Genomic DNA, 15,613 nt, shown 5'->3' on the forward strand with positions numbered 1-15,613 from the left:
GGGTTTTTCCCTTATAGACCGTATGTGCCTTAAAAAAGCAGTCCGAATCTAGTAGCCCAAAAAGCCTAGTGGTCTATTCAAGGACGGGCCGCTGATTTTTCCATCTTCATTCCTCAGTTGTTTCAAATTATGGAAGACCACAGACGTCAATCGTGGCTATTTTTTGACAATTTCCGGCTATGTTGCATCATCGGGCATATGAACTGGTTTTTCAAATGTTTTTTTCCGTGACTGCTTCTCAATTATTTTGCCAATTTTTCTTTTAGCTTTCGTTTACTTGTCTATAACCTATTGCCACTTTTGTGCCATTTCATTGAATAAGCCAAAATCTTCTTTACATCTTAACCGGTACCTGAATTTTTTTGTGTTCAGATTGTAAGTTGTTTTGGTAACTACTCATCATGCTGGATAGTTTTCCTCCTAAACCTTGCTGAGACAATTTGTCGACGAGTTTTTGATATACTGAGTCGAAAGCCTTTCGGAAACCGAGATACAGGACATGTAATTCGTAATTTTTTTTGGCTATTTTCCGGCAATTTGCGGGCTTTGTTTTATCATTGGGCATATGAACTGGTTCTTTAATTGTTTTTTTCGTGACTGCTTCTCAATTATTTTGCTTCTTTTTCTTTTAGCTTTGGTTTACTTGTCTATAATCTATTGCCACTTTTTTGCCATTTTTTTTTGAATAAGCAAAAATTTTCTTTAAATCTTTACGTGTACATGAATTTATTTTGTGTTCAGATTGTAAGTTGTTTTGGTAACTACCTATCATGCTGAGTAGTTTTCCTTCTAGTCGTTTTTTTGAGACAATTTGTCGACAAATTTTTGATGATGAAATGATTCGAAAGCCTTTTGGAAACCGAGATACAGGACATGTAACTCGTCATTTTGTTTGCTATCCTCCGACAATTTGCGGGCTATGTTTTATCATTAGGTATATGAATTGGTTCTTTAAATGTTTTTTTTCGTGGCTGCTTCTCAATTATTTTGCCTATTTTGCTTTTAGCTTTCGTTTACTTGTCTATAATCTAATGCCACTTTTGTGCCATTTCTTTGAATAAGCAAAAAATTTTTGTTTAATCTTTACCGGTACATGAATTTATTTTGTGTTCAGATTGTAAGTTGTTTTGGTAACTACCTATCATGCTAAGTAATTTTCCTCCTAGTCGTTATTGAGACAATTTGTCGACAATTAGGAATTGAGTCGAAAGCCTGTTGGAAGTCGAGATACAGGACATGTAATTCGTCATTTTCTTGGGAATCGTAGTTCTTGTGAAGTTCGTCAACAAAGAAGAGGAGTTGTAGTGCTGCCGATCGGTTCTTTTGAAAATCAAACTGGGTTGTTTCAGTTTGTGGACAGATAATTGTATATTTTGTTGAACACAACTATTCCAAAGACTTTGGATATGTTGCAAAGTGGGTTGGTTGGTCAATTTTGTTAAACCTCGGATTTATCTCCATCCATAAAGATTGGAGTGACATCGCATTTTGTCCATAGCTGTGGATATTTGCCTTTGTTTAAATAAATTTGGAAAATAAGCTTTAACAACTTGATAGTCATGGACGATTCTTCAAGATGATGTTGCCGATGTTATCAGGCCCAGTGGTTTTCGTTTTGTCTAGGGAGGTGAAGACAGATTCAACATCCTTTTGGGAGATTCTAAGAGTATTCAAAAGAGCAGTATCAGATTCCCAGCCTTCAGTGAGCTGGTGATTTTATGTGAAGATACTTGCTCAGATACTGTTGAACATTTCACATTTCTATCTATCATCTGCAGTTGTTTCCTTTGTTTTGCATTATATTTGTTACACCTCGCGGCTTCTTAATGCTTCTTAGGTACTTTTTAAAGCAGGAAAACATTCGACTTATGGATATTTTCTCTTCAAATATGACTTGATTATCCTCAATTGCCCGCTTGAACTTTTTTCTAGTTTTTGAGCTTTAGCAGCCCGGGAGTCTGATTCCGATCAACTTTCCGCCTTTGGGTGTTTGTTTGCTTGATCAGATGTGAAGTCTCCTTGCTTGAGCATGGTGGAAGACTGCTTTGATGACTTGTGACGCGTGGAATGTTTTTTTATATGATCCACTGACATAACAGATCGGCTAGCTTGTCCACATTACTGAAGCAAAAATGCGGGAATGTTTTTTTTGGAAATTATGCTTGAGAAGCTTAAGAAGGTCTATTTTTTTGTAGGCATAATGAAATACCGTAGGTGGATTTTCGCACACTGCGTACGCCTCAAGCACGGATCGTTTTGCTACGTGGTCGGAACAATTCTTGTTATCTACTAAATACTGAGTTGTAAGACTTTGGTCTAGAGTACGGAGTACAGGAGAGGAAAATTTCGGGTTCGTTGACTGGGACTACGTCGAGAAGTTTTTGTTTGGTTGATTCTAACAATTGAGCAAATCCGTGACGAGCGAGTTTTTCCAAGAGTGGATGTTTGTATTCGTCTTCCGAGCTCATTGCTACCCAGACAGTGTAATTCAAGTTGAGCTCACCGGTTATCACTACCAATTGGTTATCTTCTAGGGCTTCGCAGTGGAGTAACTCAAGAAGCGCGAATATGCTTTAAAGTGGGATTCTGCATGGACTCCCTTTTGGTGTGTTGTCGATGCAGCAGAGAAGGAATGTGGTCCGACCATAGGTAATTTTTTTTGGCAGCATGTTTGACCAAAATATTGTTTTCTTGTACTCCGTAATTTAAGATCTTCAGAGCTAGCATTACACCACCGTGTTTTGTTGCGATAGTGTTAGATTCGCGATCGCTTCGAATAAAGGTGAGGTTGGATAGAAACAAAGCTTCGCTGGATATGTCCTCTCAGCCATGTTTCAGTCAGAGATGTGGTCTCGTAGTCTCTAGATGTGGCAATTGAGAGGGCCAGAGCGAATCAACTTCGCAGCCTGCAATGACTTCTGGCGTTAAAATTGAGTTTTCTTAAGAGGGCCTAGTCAACTCAGTTGTTGACCAGGGTGGTCTTCTTTTAGTTGGGCCGTTTTTTTTTTTGAATTCAATCCATTTGTTATCGACCACTTTTCCAGTCTTAGTTTTCTAAGACGCAAGGTCTTTTTGTCGATGCCTGAATTCATCAAGTTTTTGCGCTGCAGAAGTAGTTGATTCTCTTTCGCTTGATCTTCCGGGCTCCGTTCACGACTTATATTGACTGATTTCTCGTAGGTCTTTAGTTTGCCAACCGACATGATAAATTTTCGATAGTGCTCATTGGGTATCTTGACGACAATTACGCGAATTTTGTCTTCTTGAGGTTTCCCAAGTCGAGCGACAGCGTCTACTGGGGCTTCGACGTTGAGATGCTGAAAGATCTTCACTTCTCCAAGGTCATCTTCGTATTTTTCTCGGCTTGTTTGGGCTTGAGACTCCGGAACTCCACATATGCGGATTCCATTGTGCCCTCTCTCCTGCTGTAGAACACTTTTGGTGTTGTTCTGCGCTGTGCTGCAGAAATTTTGGTAGGGATGGTTTCTCTGATTTCAGCTATCACTCCGATTTTGTTGGAGTTCGTCAATGACATGGGTGACTTCAGTGAGCTTCTGGACGTTGTTGTTCTTGCCTTCCGTTATAGACACCTGGATGACCTCAATTTCCTTGACTTCATTGAGACTGTCCATCACTTCGCTGCGTCAGAGATAGCAGTGGAATTTTTTTTGAAGTCATCTCTTTGAAGGATATTGAAATGAATTGATTGTTCTGTGCAATGAGATGGCACCGATGATATACATTAGTCTTGTTTCTAAAATCCCCCGCAAGGAGGCTTCTTCGGTACAAGACTCGCCGATAACATCATATCTATGTAATAAGTGCTGTTTTCTACGCATGCTGTTTTCTACGCATGCTGTTTTCTACGCATGCATCTCAATTCAATAACCTGTTTTTGACGTTCCCAACCATTTAACATGGGCTTGGATAATGATACGCATAAAACAGAATGCCAGTCATTGCAGGTCTCAGCCTTTGGGGGGATATGTCCTCGTGTTTGACCTGTTTCTTGAACGTAGGAGCATTTTGAGATGTTGCATTGTCGTCCATTCATAATTCAGAATTCTATTGGCCAAAGAGGAGTTTCCATATTGGTTAAATATTGTAGCTTATCTTTTAACAATTTGTAAAACAGTTTTAACCTGACGATGAACGTAAAGTTCGAAAACGTTTGTTTTAAGTATTGGAAGTAATTTTAATTTGACAAATTGGTTTCCTTTACATTAGTAGTGTCCGATATAAACCTAAGGGACACCAGTTTACCATCTTGATCCTAGTGTAATCATGAAATGTGGTTTTTCAAGTGGTGTAAATTTCTTAATTTGTCGGCTATAAGGTATGTCGGCCAATTGACTGGGAGAGCTAGTAGCCATTCGCTCTCATTTTTGCTGATCAATTTGTATGATTGTTCTTCGGTATCATCTTATGATTTAGCGTGTTATTGATTTATGGCATAAATGTGACGCGGCTTCTAGAGCCTAGCATGCTGCTGTAAGTTTAAAACACAGTGCACTAAGTTTACATACGCTGCTGTGATGTTTCATAGTGTGGGCTCACTGTTCTGTCCATTGGGTGGAGCATAACCCCTAATTTTGCGTGTTTTTTCAAAAGATCATCCTTTGTTGGTATTCTTATTTTTGTCTTGTTTTTGTAAACTGTGAATTTTTAGATTTCGATGTGTTTACACCATCCAGCTAGCTAGTGCACTTACCCATCGAATTACAAAGTACCCTTATTTGAACATTGTTTTGAGATCTGTTGAGAAGGACTTCTCCGCAAAGAATTGATTGTTTGAGAACGAACTCTCCAAAAGGCCCATGAGTTCCGCGGTGAATAACAGTCAGACGTCTAAACGTAAAGAACTATCATTTACATTTGAACCTTACTTTGAAGAAACGTTCAAAAAAGAAAGAGTGCTCGGTAGAGGAGGTTTCGGCAGAGTGTGGCAAGTGTTGTCCAATGGAAAGCAGTTCGCGGTTAAAAGAGTACGGATACAAGGAAGTCTGAGTGATAATCTCATTCGAAGTCAAAACTTTTCCTTACGCGAAGCATTGATTCCTTCCAGCTTATCGCACGCGAATATAATCTTTTACATTGATTGCTGGATCGAACATGAGAAACCTTTAGGTGACGCAACATCAGCAGAAAGTTTCGCAGAATTGAGTAATAATTGCTTAGCAATAGCGGAGAAATCTTATCAAGATGTAGGAACTCAGACATCTTATCGTAAATTTTCTGAAACAAGTACACCTGGCTTAAGCTCGATAGGACGTGACTCGGGAGTCTCTTCTACGCGTTTAATGAGTCGTTTGGAGAGTGTTGCGCGCAATTCCAGTACTGACTTCAGAAGACTAAACTCGTTACTCGAAGCGGTGCCCGACGAAAGCTCTTCAAGTCGCGTTTTTGAGACCTCGCGTTTTCATCATAGCTGGGAACCGTCTCCTGGGTCATCAGTAACATCAGAGATCGATGTAATTGAAGATTACTTCAGCGAAACCGAGATCCAGCAATATGCATCATGGATAACTGGGGAAGCGTCTGATGAGAGAAATGGTTTCGTTGAAGCCGAAAGCTTAGATAATCATAGTAGCAACACAGATGAGATGCTTGAGTTCCCTTTAGACATATCAGAAATCGAAGAATCTGGCAATGACGCGCAATTAGTTCCTGCCTCTTCACAACTTGAAATGACTAGCGGAATATCAGATGCTCTGAACCAAAATAGAGTTCTAGCATCGAATGCTTGTACCCATGTCAGACAATCTTGTGAGGCAATTGAACCATCTTGTTTTGTACTTTACATTCAGATGCCACTCTATGAGACAGATCTTAAGCAGTATATTGAATCAAGAGATGAGATTTCTACTGAACGAAATTTAAACTTTTTCTGCCAAATTATCCAAGGTCTAGTACATATTCATGAAAACGATGTCATTCACCGTGACATTAAGCCTGCCAATATTTTCCTCAACCTTGAAACTCTGGGTCTTTGTATCGGAGATTTTGGCCGAGCGGTGAAAAAATCCGATTCGTACAAAACTGACGAAGGATTAAAAATGACTTCCAACGCTGGAACGACACTATACATGGCTCCGGAGGTCCAAGGTTCCTCATATAATGAGAAGTGCGATCTGTACAGTGCAGGGATAGTTCTGTTCGAATTGTTCACAGTAACCGCTATCGTAGACGAGAACATTAGACTGTCTGATATCAATTTTCTGAAAGAGAGCAGGTTCATTGCTCCTGATTTCCGTGATCAATTCCCTCAAATTGCAAACTTAATCCTTTGTTTAACGGCAACAAATCCTGACACTCGACCGTCTGCGGCAAAAACATTAGGTAAACGAACACTTTTTTCTTTTCAATCCAAATGTTTCGCGTGACTGTTATTGATTTTTCGAGTGACTTGATTGATCTACATTGTTCTCTCATCAACTATTTCAATCAGTTGAACTCAATTAGCGGAAGTTTACGACTATAAGTGAGCTGAAAATCGCACCAAAATTGGTTCCATTTTTTCTTTCCAAATCTTGGTAGTTGTCTATAATAAGTACTTATGACCTCATTTAGACGTGTATGATATAGACGTACACTTTTCGTAACCTCTCAAGAGCTTATAATAATTCCCACCACCCATGAACATGACACTAATTTTATCGATCAGTTTTCATATCAAACAACTGTAGCTTATTAGCATTTTCAACCAAAACAGAGTTAGATTACGATACTGGCTATTTATTCACCGGTGCTCGTGTATTGTGTATGTAGCGCTCCTAGAAATGTATTGTTGCGACTTGCATGGCATTTTTGATCATGTAACTACCTAGCATATACAGCAATAAGTTATCCCGGACAAAAGATATTTGATGAAACTGCAAAAACTTTAAGGTAGTTGAATTTGCCGAAAGCTATCTTTTACTTACTGTGTTTTATAATGTATACAAAGAATGGAATAGTATTTTTGAAAAGAAAGTCGATAAATGGTTGCCCCAAAATCTCTAGTTTCTCAGAGTTTAGTTTTTTAAAACAAGGAATTGGAGAATTCGATAATTAAAAAGTTGGCACTGGGTAAAACGGAAGGTTGGGTATAATGACATAGGTTAAAATTTCATTGAGAAAAATGCTTTGGGTAAATTCTCCTGACACTGGAGAAAATGACTTTTCTTTATCTGCCATTAGTGTCCCAGGTATAGATTTTATGCAAGGATTCATTGAAAGTATTGGAACGTCGAGTGATGTTCTGAGTACCTCCTCTCGAAATTTTTTCCGCATGATCTCTTGCCATCAAATTGCTTCATCAAAGATCATGAGCGCTTTCACATATTTACGACTTGAACAGGAGTTTTGGAGAAGTGTTTCATTTATCAATTTTATTGCAATAAATTTTGAAATTTTTCTTGTTAATTGCTCTTGAACGAAGTTCATAGCAATTATTGTAAACGTGTGTCTTTTTTTGAGCAAAGTTTTTGCTTGACGGTTTTGACTTTTCGAGTGACGTTTACGCCCTTGACTTTTTGCGTTTGCAACTTCTTAGCCCCATTTAGGCTCACCCTCCCTCCCCCCCGACTGAAGCAGGCTGCAACTGATTAGAGCTCCCACTAGTCGTTCGAGAGCAATTCTTCCGACTTTTAGTTGGTTATGTTTTTAGCTCAAATTTTTAAATTTTTAAATGGTTTCTGGCAAAACTCTGAAGGTTGATGCGAAATTGTTTAAAGTTTTGTGACTTGAGCTGAGTTGGATTTTTTTCAAAATATTTCTGCATGTTTATCAATTCTTCTGTAGCAAGTTTTGGCTCACGCTTTTGTTTCACTCTGAATTGAATAGAGGCTTAGCTCACAAGTTCTTTAATTAACAATTGATTGCACCTGTTTTTGGTAAACAGTGGTCTTTTGCTGAGAAATATGAGAATGTATCCCTGTTGTCATTTTTTTGCTTTCTCTTTCTTCATTAAAGATAATTAGAGAAGTCCGGGAGCCTTTTATGGCTTGCATAGTTTTTTATGCAATTTAATGTTCTCAATAGCTTGAAAATGAGTATCGATGTCTTTTGTATTTGTTTTATATGACCATTTAACAGAATTTTTCGCTCAAATAAGTTTTGGCTAATGTTTCTGTTTTTTAAAAACCTAAGATCACTTTTTATTGTAACACCTAAGATCACTTTTTATTGTTTTGTTCAATTTTTCTAGTTGATGATAGCAATGTTAACGGTTAGATTTTGGCTTGGACTCTTCTGGTCGTTTCCGTAACTCTTATGGCTATGTTTGGTTGTTCACAGTCTTGTTACTTCTAATGGACTAAGTCGAGGAAGTGAAGAAATTCATATTTGTTGCTATTTAAAAATTAGCATTTAGTGACCTGCCTCGAAATGCATCGAAAAGTTATTGAAGGTGGTTGATGAGCTCCTTAGATGTCACGTTGAGTCGAATAATCTTGTACACATTTTTCACAGTGATTACCGCTAATATTCGGCAAAACATGAAAGACCATGTAATCACTCTCGAAAGACTTCAATTGTCACCTATCATTTACAAATTGAACTAAACGTTGATTTTGGGACTCTACAAATATGATTTTTACGAATGTGTTCTACATTTGTTCATGCCTGTAGATAGAAGACGTACCACATTCAATCCAATCACAGCCTATCCTAACGTTCCTGGTCGCTCATTTTTCTTAAAATTCTTAAAAGCTAACAATGCATTCAGTTTTCTTGAGACACTGTGTGGTTGATAAGCCTTCGCTGGCGAGCGTATTGAATAAATGATGAGAAGTTTCAAGTATGGCGCAATAAACGGTGCAAAAACCAACGAGTTGAGATTTATGAATATGAAAGTATCTTGACTTTTTCTGCTTATTTAAACGCAACTCGAGTTTCACTTGTTTATTAAGGGCTGATTTTTTCAATAAATCTTATTTGGCAAGTTTTCAATCAACGCTAAATTATATTTAAGACCTCGAGCAACCAATTTTGTTCTGCTCAACATTTTTGGACAAAGTTGTTCCTTAATTTGGAGTAGACTATACTACGCTTAGGAGCACCTTCAATTTCCTTTTAATTTGTCTGTGTGGAACATTTACTTTTTGAAAGTATTCTCTCTTGGTAATGAAATAAATTTCATTTTGCTGTTGTACTGTTTCAGAAATACTTGATAGTATCAAGCTTTCTGCAAGTGGTACCGAAGATATAACTGGCGCCCTTACAGTTACCAACTTATAGAGTCTATTACGCGACAATCAGTTGAGCTGAGAACGTTAAACTGATGACGAGAAATCTATTGGATCATCTCCTCGCCCCTTTTCAATTGAAATCGTTGCTGTAGCAACAAATAAACCATAGCTATGTTACAGAATGTACCAACTATATTCTTGATGTTATTTTATGCTTTGACCAAAATAAATTATAATTTCATGAAGATGGTCAAAACGTTGGGATCAAAATTATAACATTTTTGGATCCAGCTGCAAAACTTAAAGAGCTTAATTAATAAACAGTTGACTTCAAGTCACTGTTCAATGACAGAATTGGGTAAAACTATTTCTTTTGAGTGCATTGCGGGCGCAAATTTTCAATGTGTAAATTGCTATCATTATTATACCCTTTTTTAAATATGACATGTGATTGAAAAGTAATTTGATAAATAGTGGGACTTAATTGAACAATGGGTAACGAACCTTATATGCCTTAAACCTGTTTTGAGCCATAAGTCTCTGTTAAAAGTTAGATTTGGGGCTGAAGTTAAATTCATAAAAAAACCCGGATCATTGTAACGTATTAAATCAGCGCTGGATCATAGTATTTCTCAGTCTGTATTTTTACTATGAACATATTATGATCATAACACTTTTTACTATTAAAAGTTTAAATTCAGTATTAAAACGGAATTATGTTCAGTGTAAAAACAGCACTGAATCCTTATACTTAGCTTAAACTGTTCAGAATTGTATTTCAGCCTCTTTCCCTGGTCTGAGCTCATATCATAGTAAAATTAATCGTTCCAGATAAAAAAGAAGACCACCCCAAGTAGTACCACCAGCAGCCCCCCCCCACCATCCCTACTAGTACCACCAGCAGCCCCACCACCCCCTATTGGTACCACCAGCAGCCCCCACAACCCCTACTAGCGGCAACTGCAGCCCCCACAACCCCTACTAGCAGCAAATGCAGCCCCCACCACCCCAAGTAGTAGAACCAGCAGCCCCCCACAACCCCAAGTAGTACCACCAGCAGTCTCCCACCATCCCAAGTAGTACCAACAGCTGTCCCCACAATCCCATGTAGTACCACCAGCAGCCCCCACCAACCCATGTACCACCAACAACCCCGCGCCACCCCCAAGTATTAACACCAGCAGCCGCCCACCACCAGCAGCCCCCACCCCCACCACCCCTACTAGTACCACCAGCAGCCCTCCACCACCTCAAGTAGTACCACCTGCAGTCGCCCACCACCTCAAGTGGTACCACCAGTAGCCCTCCACCACCCCAAGTAGTATCACCAGCAGCCCCCCCCCCCACCACTCCTACTAGTACTGCACTGTTGAGATTTTAAATGGTGCTTAAACCAATAATAATAGCACCAACTGCAGCCCCCCACCAACCCAAGTAGTACCACCACCACCAGCCCCCACCACTCCTACTAGCACCAATTGCCGCCGCCCCACCAGCCCATGTACCACCAGCAGCCCCACCGCCCCAAGTAGTACCACCAGCAGCCCCCCACCACCCCTACTAGTACCAACTGCAGCCCCCCACCACCCCAAGTAGTACCACCATCAGCCCCCACCACCGCTACTAGTACCAACTGCAGCCCCCACCACCCCAAGTAGTACCACCAGCAGCCCACACCAATCCTACTAGTACCACCAGCAGCCCCCACCACCCCAAGTAGTACCACCAGCAGCCCACACCAATCCTACTAGTACCACCAGCAGCCCCCACCACGCCTACTAGCGCCACCAGCAGCCCCCACCCCCCCTAGTACCACCAGCTCCCCTCCACTATCCCAAGTAGTACCACCCTCAGCCCCCACCATCCCTACTAGTACCAACTGCTGCCTCCCGGCACCCTAAGTAGTCCCATCAGCTGCCCCACCACACCAAGTAGAAGCACCAGCAGCCCGCACCGCCGCAAGTAGTACCACCAGCACACCCCCACCACCCCTACTAGAACCAACTGCAGCGCACCAGCAACCCTAATACCAACTGCAGCCAACCAAAAGCCTTATTGGTACCACCAGCAGCCCTCCACTACCCCTACTAGTACCAACTGCAGCCCCCCACCACCCGAAGTAGTACCACCATCAGCCCCCACCACCGCTTCTAGTACCAACTGCAGCTCCCACCACCCCAAGTAGTACCACCAGCAGCCCACACCAACCCTACTAGTACCACCAGCAGCCCCCACCACCCCAAGTAGTACCACCAGCAGCCCACACTAACCCTACTAGTACCACCAGCAGGCCCCACCACCCCCAAGTAGTACCACCAGAAGCCCCCCACCACGCCTACTAGCGCCACCAGCAGCCCCCACCCCCCCCCCCTAGTACCACCAGCTCCCCTCCACTATCCCAAGTAGTACCACCCTCAGCCCCCACCATCCCTACTAGTACCAACTGCTGCCTCCCGGCACCCTAAGTAGTCCCATCAGCTGCCCCACCACACCAAGTAGAAGCACCAGCAGCCCGCACCGCCGCAAGTAGTACCACCAGCACACCCCCACCACCCCTACTAGAACCAACTGCAGCGCACCAGCAACCCTAATACCAACTGCAGCCAACCAAAAGCCTTATTGGTACCACCAGCAGCCCTCCACTACCCTTAGTAGTACCACCAGCATCACCCCTACTAGTACCAACGGCGGCCCGCACCACCCCAAGTAGTACCATCCGCAGCCCCCACCACCCCAAGTACTACCAGCGGCAGCCCCCACCAACCCTACTAGTACCAACTGCAGCCCCCATCAACCCAAGTAGTACCACCAGCGGGCCCCGCCACCCCTAATAGTACAAAGTGCAGCGCCCACCACCCCAAGTAGTAGAAACGGCAGCCCCCCACCACCCCCAAGTAGTACCACTAGCAGTCCCCCACCACCTCAAGTGGTACCAATAGCAACCCCCAACACTCCAAGTAGTACCACCAGCAGCCCCCACCACCCCAAGTAGTACCACCAGCAACCCCCGCCGCCCTCAAGTAGTACCAGCAGCGGCCCACCACCAGTAGCCCCCACCACCCCTACTAGTACCACCAGCAGCACCCCACCACCACCAACCCAAGAAGTACCACCAACAGTCCCCCTCCACTCCTAGCAGTACCAACAGCAGCCCTCATCACCCCAATTAGTATCACCAGCAGCCCCCCACCACTCCTTCTAGTACTAACTGCAGCCCCCCACCACCCCTACTAGTACCACCAGCAGCCCCCCACCACCACTATCCCAAGTAGTACCACCAGCAGTCCTTCTCCACCCCTAGCAGTACCAACAGCAGCCCTCACCACCCCAATTAGTACCAACAGCAGCCCCCATCACCCCTACTAGCACCAATTGCCCCCCCCCCACCAGTCCATGTCGTACCACCAGCAGCACCCCGGCGTACCAAGTGGTACCACCAGAAGCCCCAAACACCCCTACTGATACCAACTGCTGCACCCACCAGCCAAATAGTACCACCATCAGCACCCCACCACCGCTACTAGCACCAACTGCAGCCCCACCACCCCAAATAGTAGTACCAGCAGCCCACATCAACCCTACTAGTACCACCAGCAGCCCCCACCACCCCAAGTAGTACCACCAGAAGCCCCCCACCACGCCTACTACTACCAACTGCAGCCCCCACCACCTCAAGTGGCACCACCAGCGGCCCCCACCACCCCTAGTACCACCAGCAACCCTCCACTACCCCAAGTAGTACCATTCGCTGCCCCCACCACCCCAAGTAGTACCACCTGCTGCGCCCACCACCCCAAGTGGTACCTGCGGCAGCCCCCGCCACCCCTACTAGTACCAACCACCCCCCGGTAGTACCATTTGCAGCCCCTACCACCCAGTAATAGCACCGCCAGCACCGGCATGATCATCCAAGAAAACGAAGATTTGACCAGCTCACGATAACTACCTTGATCGAAAAACTTTTTATGTCAACGTTTCTGACTGCATCCTTTTACTTGTGACATTTATAGAAAAATCATGCTCAACAAGGTACTCAGAAAATTTTTATCAACGAAATTGGAGCAAGGAAAGAAAGCACGTAGAAATGCTGGTTGAGAAAATGCTCCAAAACATTTTTGTCAACATATGACCATTTTAACTGAAAGAAAATGGTTTCAAGGTCTTGTCGGTATCGTTTCAGAGCAATTTTAGCCTACTAATATTTTGAAAGCTCCTTTAGAACAGATAGAACAAGCATAGACATGTGGCGATATCCTTTGCCGTACCGATAAATTGATATCGAACACGACCGTGAAAGTCCTTGTTTTTTTAACACTTGAGGACTTATTTTCTGCCAAGTTTTTTGTAGTAGAACAGATTATTGGATTCAGCCGTGAATTAGAGAAGATGCTTAGTTTTAAATTGTCCACAGAAGCAAACTTAAGTTGTGTAAACCGCCTCCTCAAACTGTCTAGTTTTCCTATATGTTTTGTGCTGACTGCTCTCTAACGTCTTTGTCTCCCTCCATCACAAACATGGGAGAACGTGGCCGCTTTCCTTACTAAGCTCGTTAATTCACAACTCCTTCTGCCACCGACTGCATCAAATTGCGGTTTAATAAATAACCAATTTTGCTCAAAACTAGTTGACAATTAAACTTTAAAGGTGGCCAGTTGATTTTTACCTGTACGTCTGAACTAGGATATTATTTTCCAGCTCACTCAACGAATCACGTAGATTTGAATCGCCAATAACCAGGAACCTCATCTTAAACATAAAAGTAATTATTCCAATTAGCTATCAAATTTGTCTATCGCTACTCCTGTGATGCAAGTGGCTCATGTCCTGCGACATGAAACAGAATTTAAGGAATCTGAAGTTTTCCAGAAAAAATGTTACGTCTGCTAATATAAAATTTTTTTACGCAATGGAAACACGACGGAAACTGAAGTTGAACTAAAATGGATATTTTATTGAAAACCCATAATTGTTGATTTTATGCAATCAGAACTACATGCGCACATTGATAATGCATAACATTCTTTATAATTGTTATTATTGAAACTCTTTACAAATATTAGTTTTTAATATTACTATAATTATTTTATTATAACCAGAACTATTAATTTTATTATTGTTGCTGCTATTATTATTAGTTTTATTGTTGTTATATTATTGTTATTAATTTTTATTATTATTATTATTATTGTTATTATTATTATTATTAGTATTATTATTATTTTTATTAATATTGTTGTTATTATTATTAAAGTTCTTTACTATTATTAATTTAGTATTTTTTGGTATTATTTTCATTATAACTATTGTTTTTATTATTGTTATTACTATTATTATTATTGTTATATATTAGTATTCTTAGTATTATTATTAATATTATTGTTTTGGGGCTCTATCATACACACCAAAATTAATTATGGGGGACTTACCATACACAGTTAATTGTTGAAGACCTATCATACAAAAAAGATTTTGGTTTTCAATTTTTTACCACGTTTGGTTTATTATTCGAAAGAGCAATCAGAAACAGAATACAAAAAATCGTTCATGCTTAGTTTCAAATTTCTAGTATTACTGGAACATATTAATAATTGACCTAAATTTCGATGGGCTAAAATAAATATTATTGTGGGCGCGCACCATACACAAAAAAACTTTCCTCTCCAAGGTGATTTTTGTAATTTTCATTTTACCATGTCAAACGGCCACGTTGAGCGCGCATTCGACGTTTCAAATGAAAGAATTAAAGCAAAAACATAATTATTTTAAATAATCGGGGCGCCTCATACCTGACAATTACTAAAAAATAATCATTAGGGCCCATTAATACACAAATTTCTGACCACCTTTTTATACCGCCTAACCTTCTGCGGACAAAAATAAAGAATAAACACATAATCGCACAAAAAAACCAAATTAAGTCTTTTAAATTCTGGTTTTTATTTAAAATGGGGTCCTATCATACAGTCAAATTATTTCAAAAAAAAAATTTGGGGGCTTCCTATATATCAGCCTGCTTTGATTATTCTTCAGGTCTGTGGTTTTGTCCTCCTTGTACTCGCAAATAGCATCTAGAGCTGCCCTTGTAGTTCTCGAGTTGGATGTGCAGATATCCTTCTGCACAATACCCGGAAAGAACTTGACAGAGTTCGGTTCTTTTTTTGTCAGTTTATCATCGCAATCCGGAAACTTTTTCTTATGTAGCCTATCGTTGGCCACTCTCAATAGGCAGCTACTGCACTGGTAAACCGCAGATTTAGCATTACGGGTTCAGTAATAGCTGTTCAAGAAACTGGCACATCAATTTTCTAAGTTGTGCTCATCCTTTATGTGCTTCAACTTTTCTTTACCCGCTTCATGCAAATTACACACTCCTTTTCCGATCGTCTTGGCGACGACTTGATCGTTTGAAATTTTTTTGTTTGTTTTTGGATCTCCATCTATTC

General features: G+C 41.3%; 1 protein-coding gene across 1 annotated transcript; it reads left to right on the forward strand.

Moving 5' to 3' along the window:
• Positions 1 to 4,566: 4,566 nt before the first annotated feature.
• Positions 4,567 to 9,740, forward strand: LOC142348286 (eukaryotic translation initiation factor 2-alpha kinase 1-like). The gene is made up of 2 exons (XM_075399582.1): positions 4,567 to 6,339; positions 9,143 to 9,740. Exons 1-2 carry the CDS (start codon positions 4,818 to 4,820, stop codon positions 9,217 to 9,219), a joined length of 1,599 nt encoding a protein of 532 aa, XP_075255697.1. The 5' UTR covers positions 4,567 to 4,817; the 3' UTR covers positions 9,220 to 9,740.
• The last annotated feature ends 5,873 nt before the right edge of the window (positions 9,741 to 15,613 follow it).

This window comes from Convolutriloba macropyga, chromosome 10, assembly GCF_964194025.1.
Source record: "Convolutriloba macropyga chromosome 10, txConMacr16.3, whole genome shotgun sequence".
Classification (NCBI taxonomy): Eukaryota; Metazoa; Xenacoelomorpha; order Acoela; family Convolutidae; genus Convolutriloba; species Convolutriloba macropyga.

What these genes read in the sequence shown, in the direction of transcription:
- LOC142348286 (XM_075399582.1), top strand. Translation starts at nt 4,818, where the DNA reads ATGAGTTCCGCGGTGAATAACAGTCAGACGTCTAAACGTAAAGAACTA. An exon ending in GTCTGCGGCAAAAACATTAG is followed by an intron (nt 6,340 to 9,142) that starts GTAAACGAACAC and finishes GTACTGTTTCAG; the next exon opens with AAATACTTGATAGTATCAAG.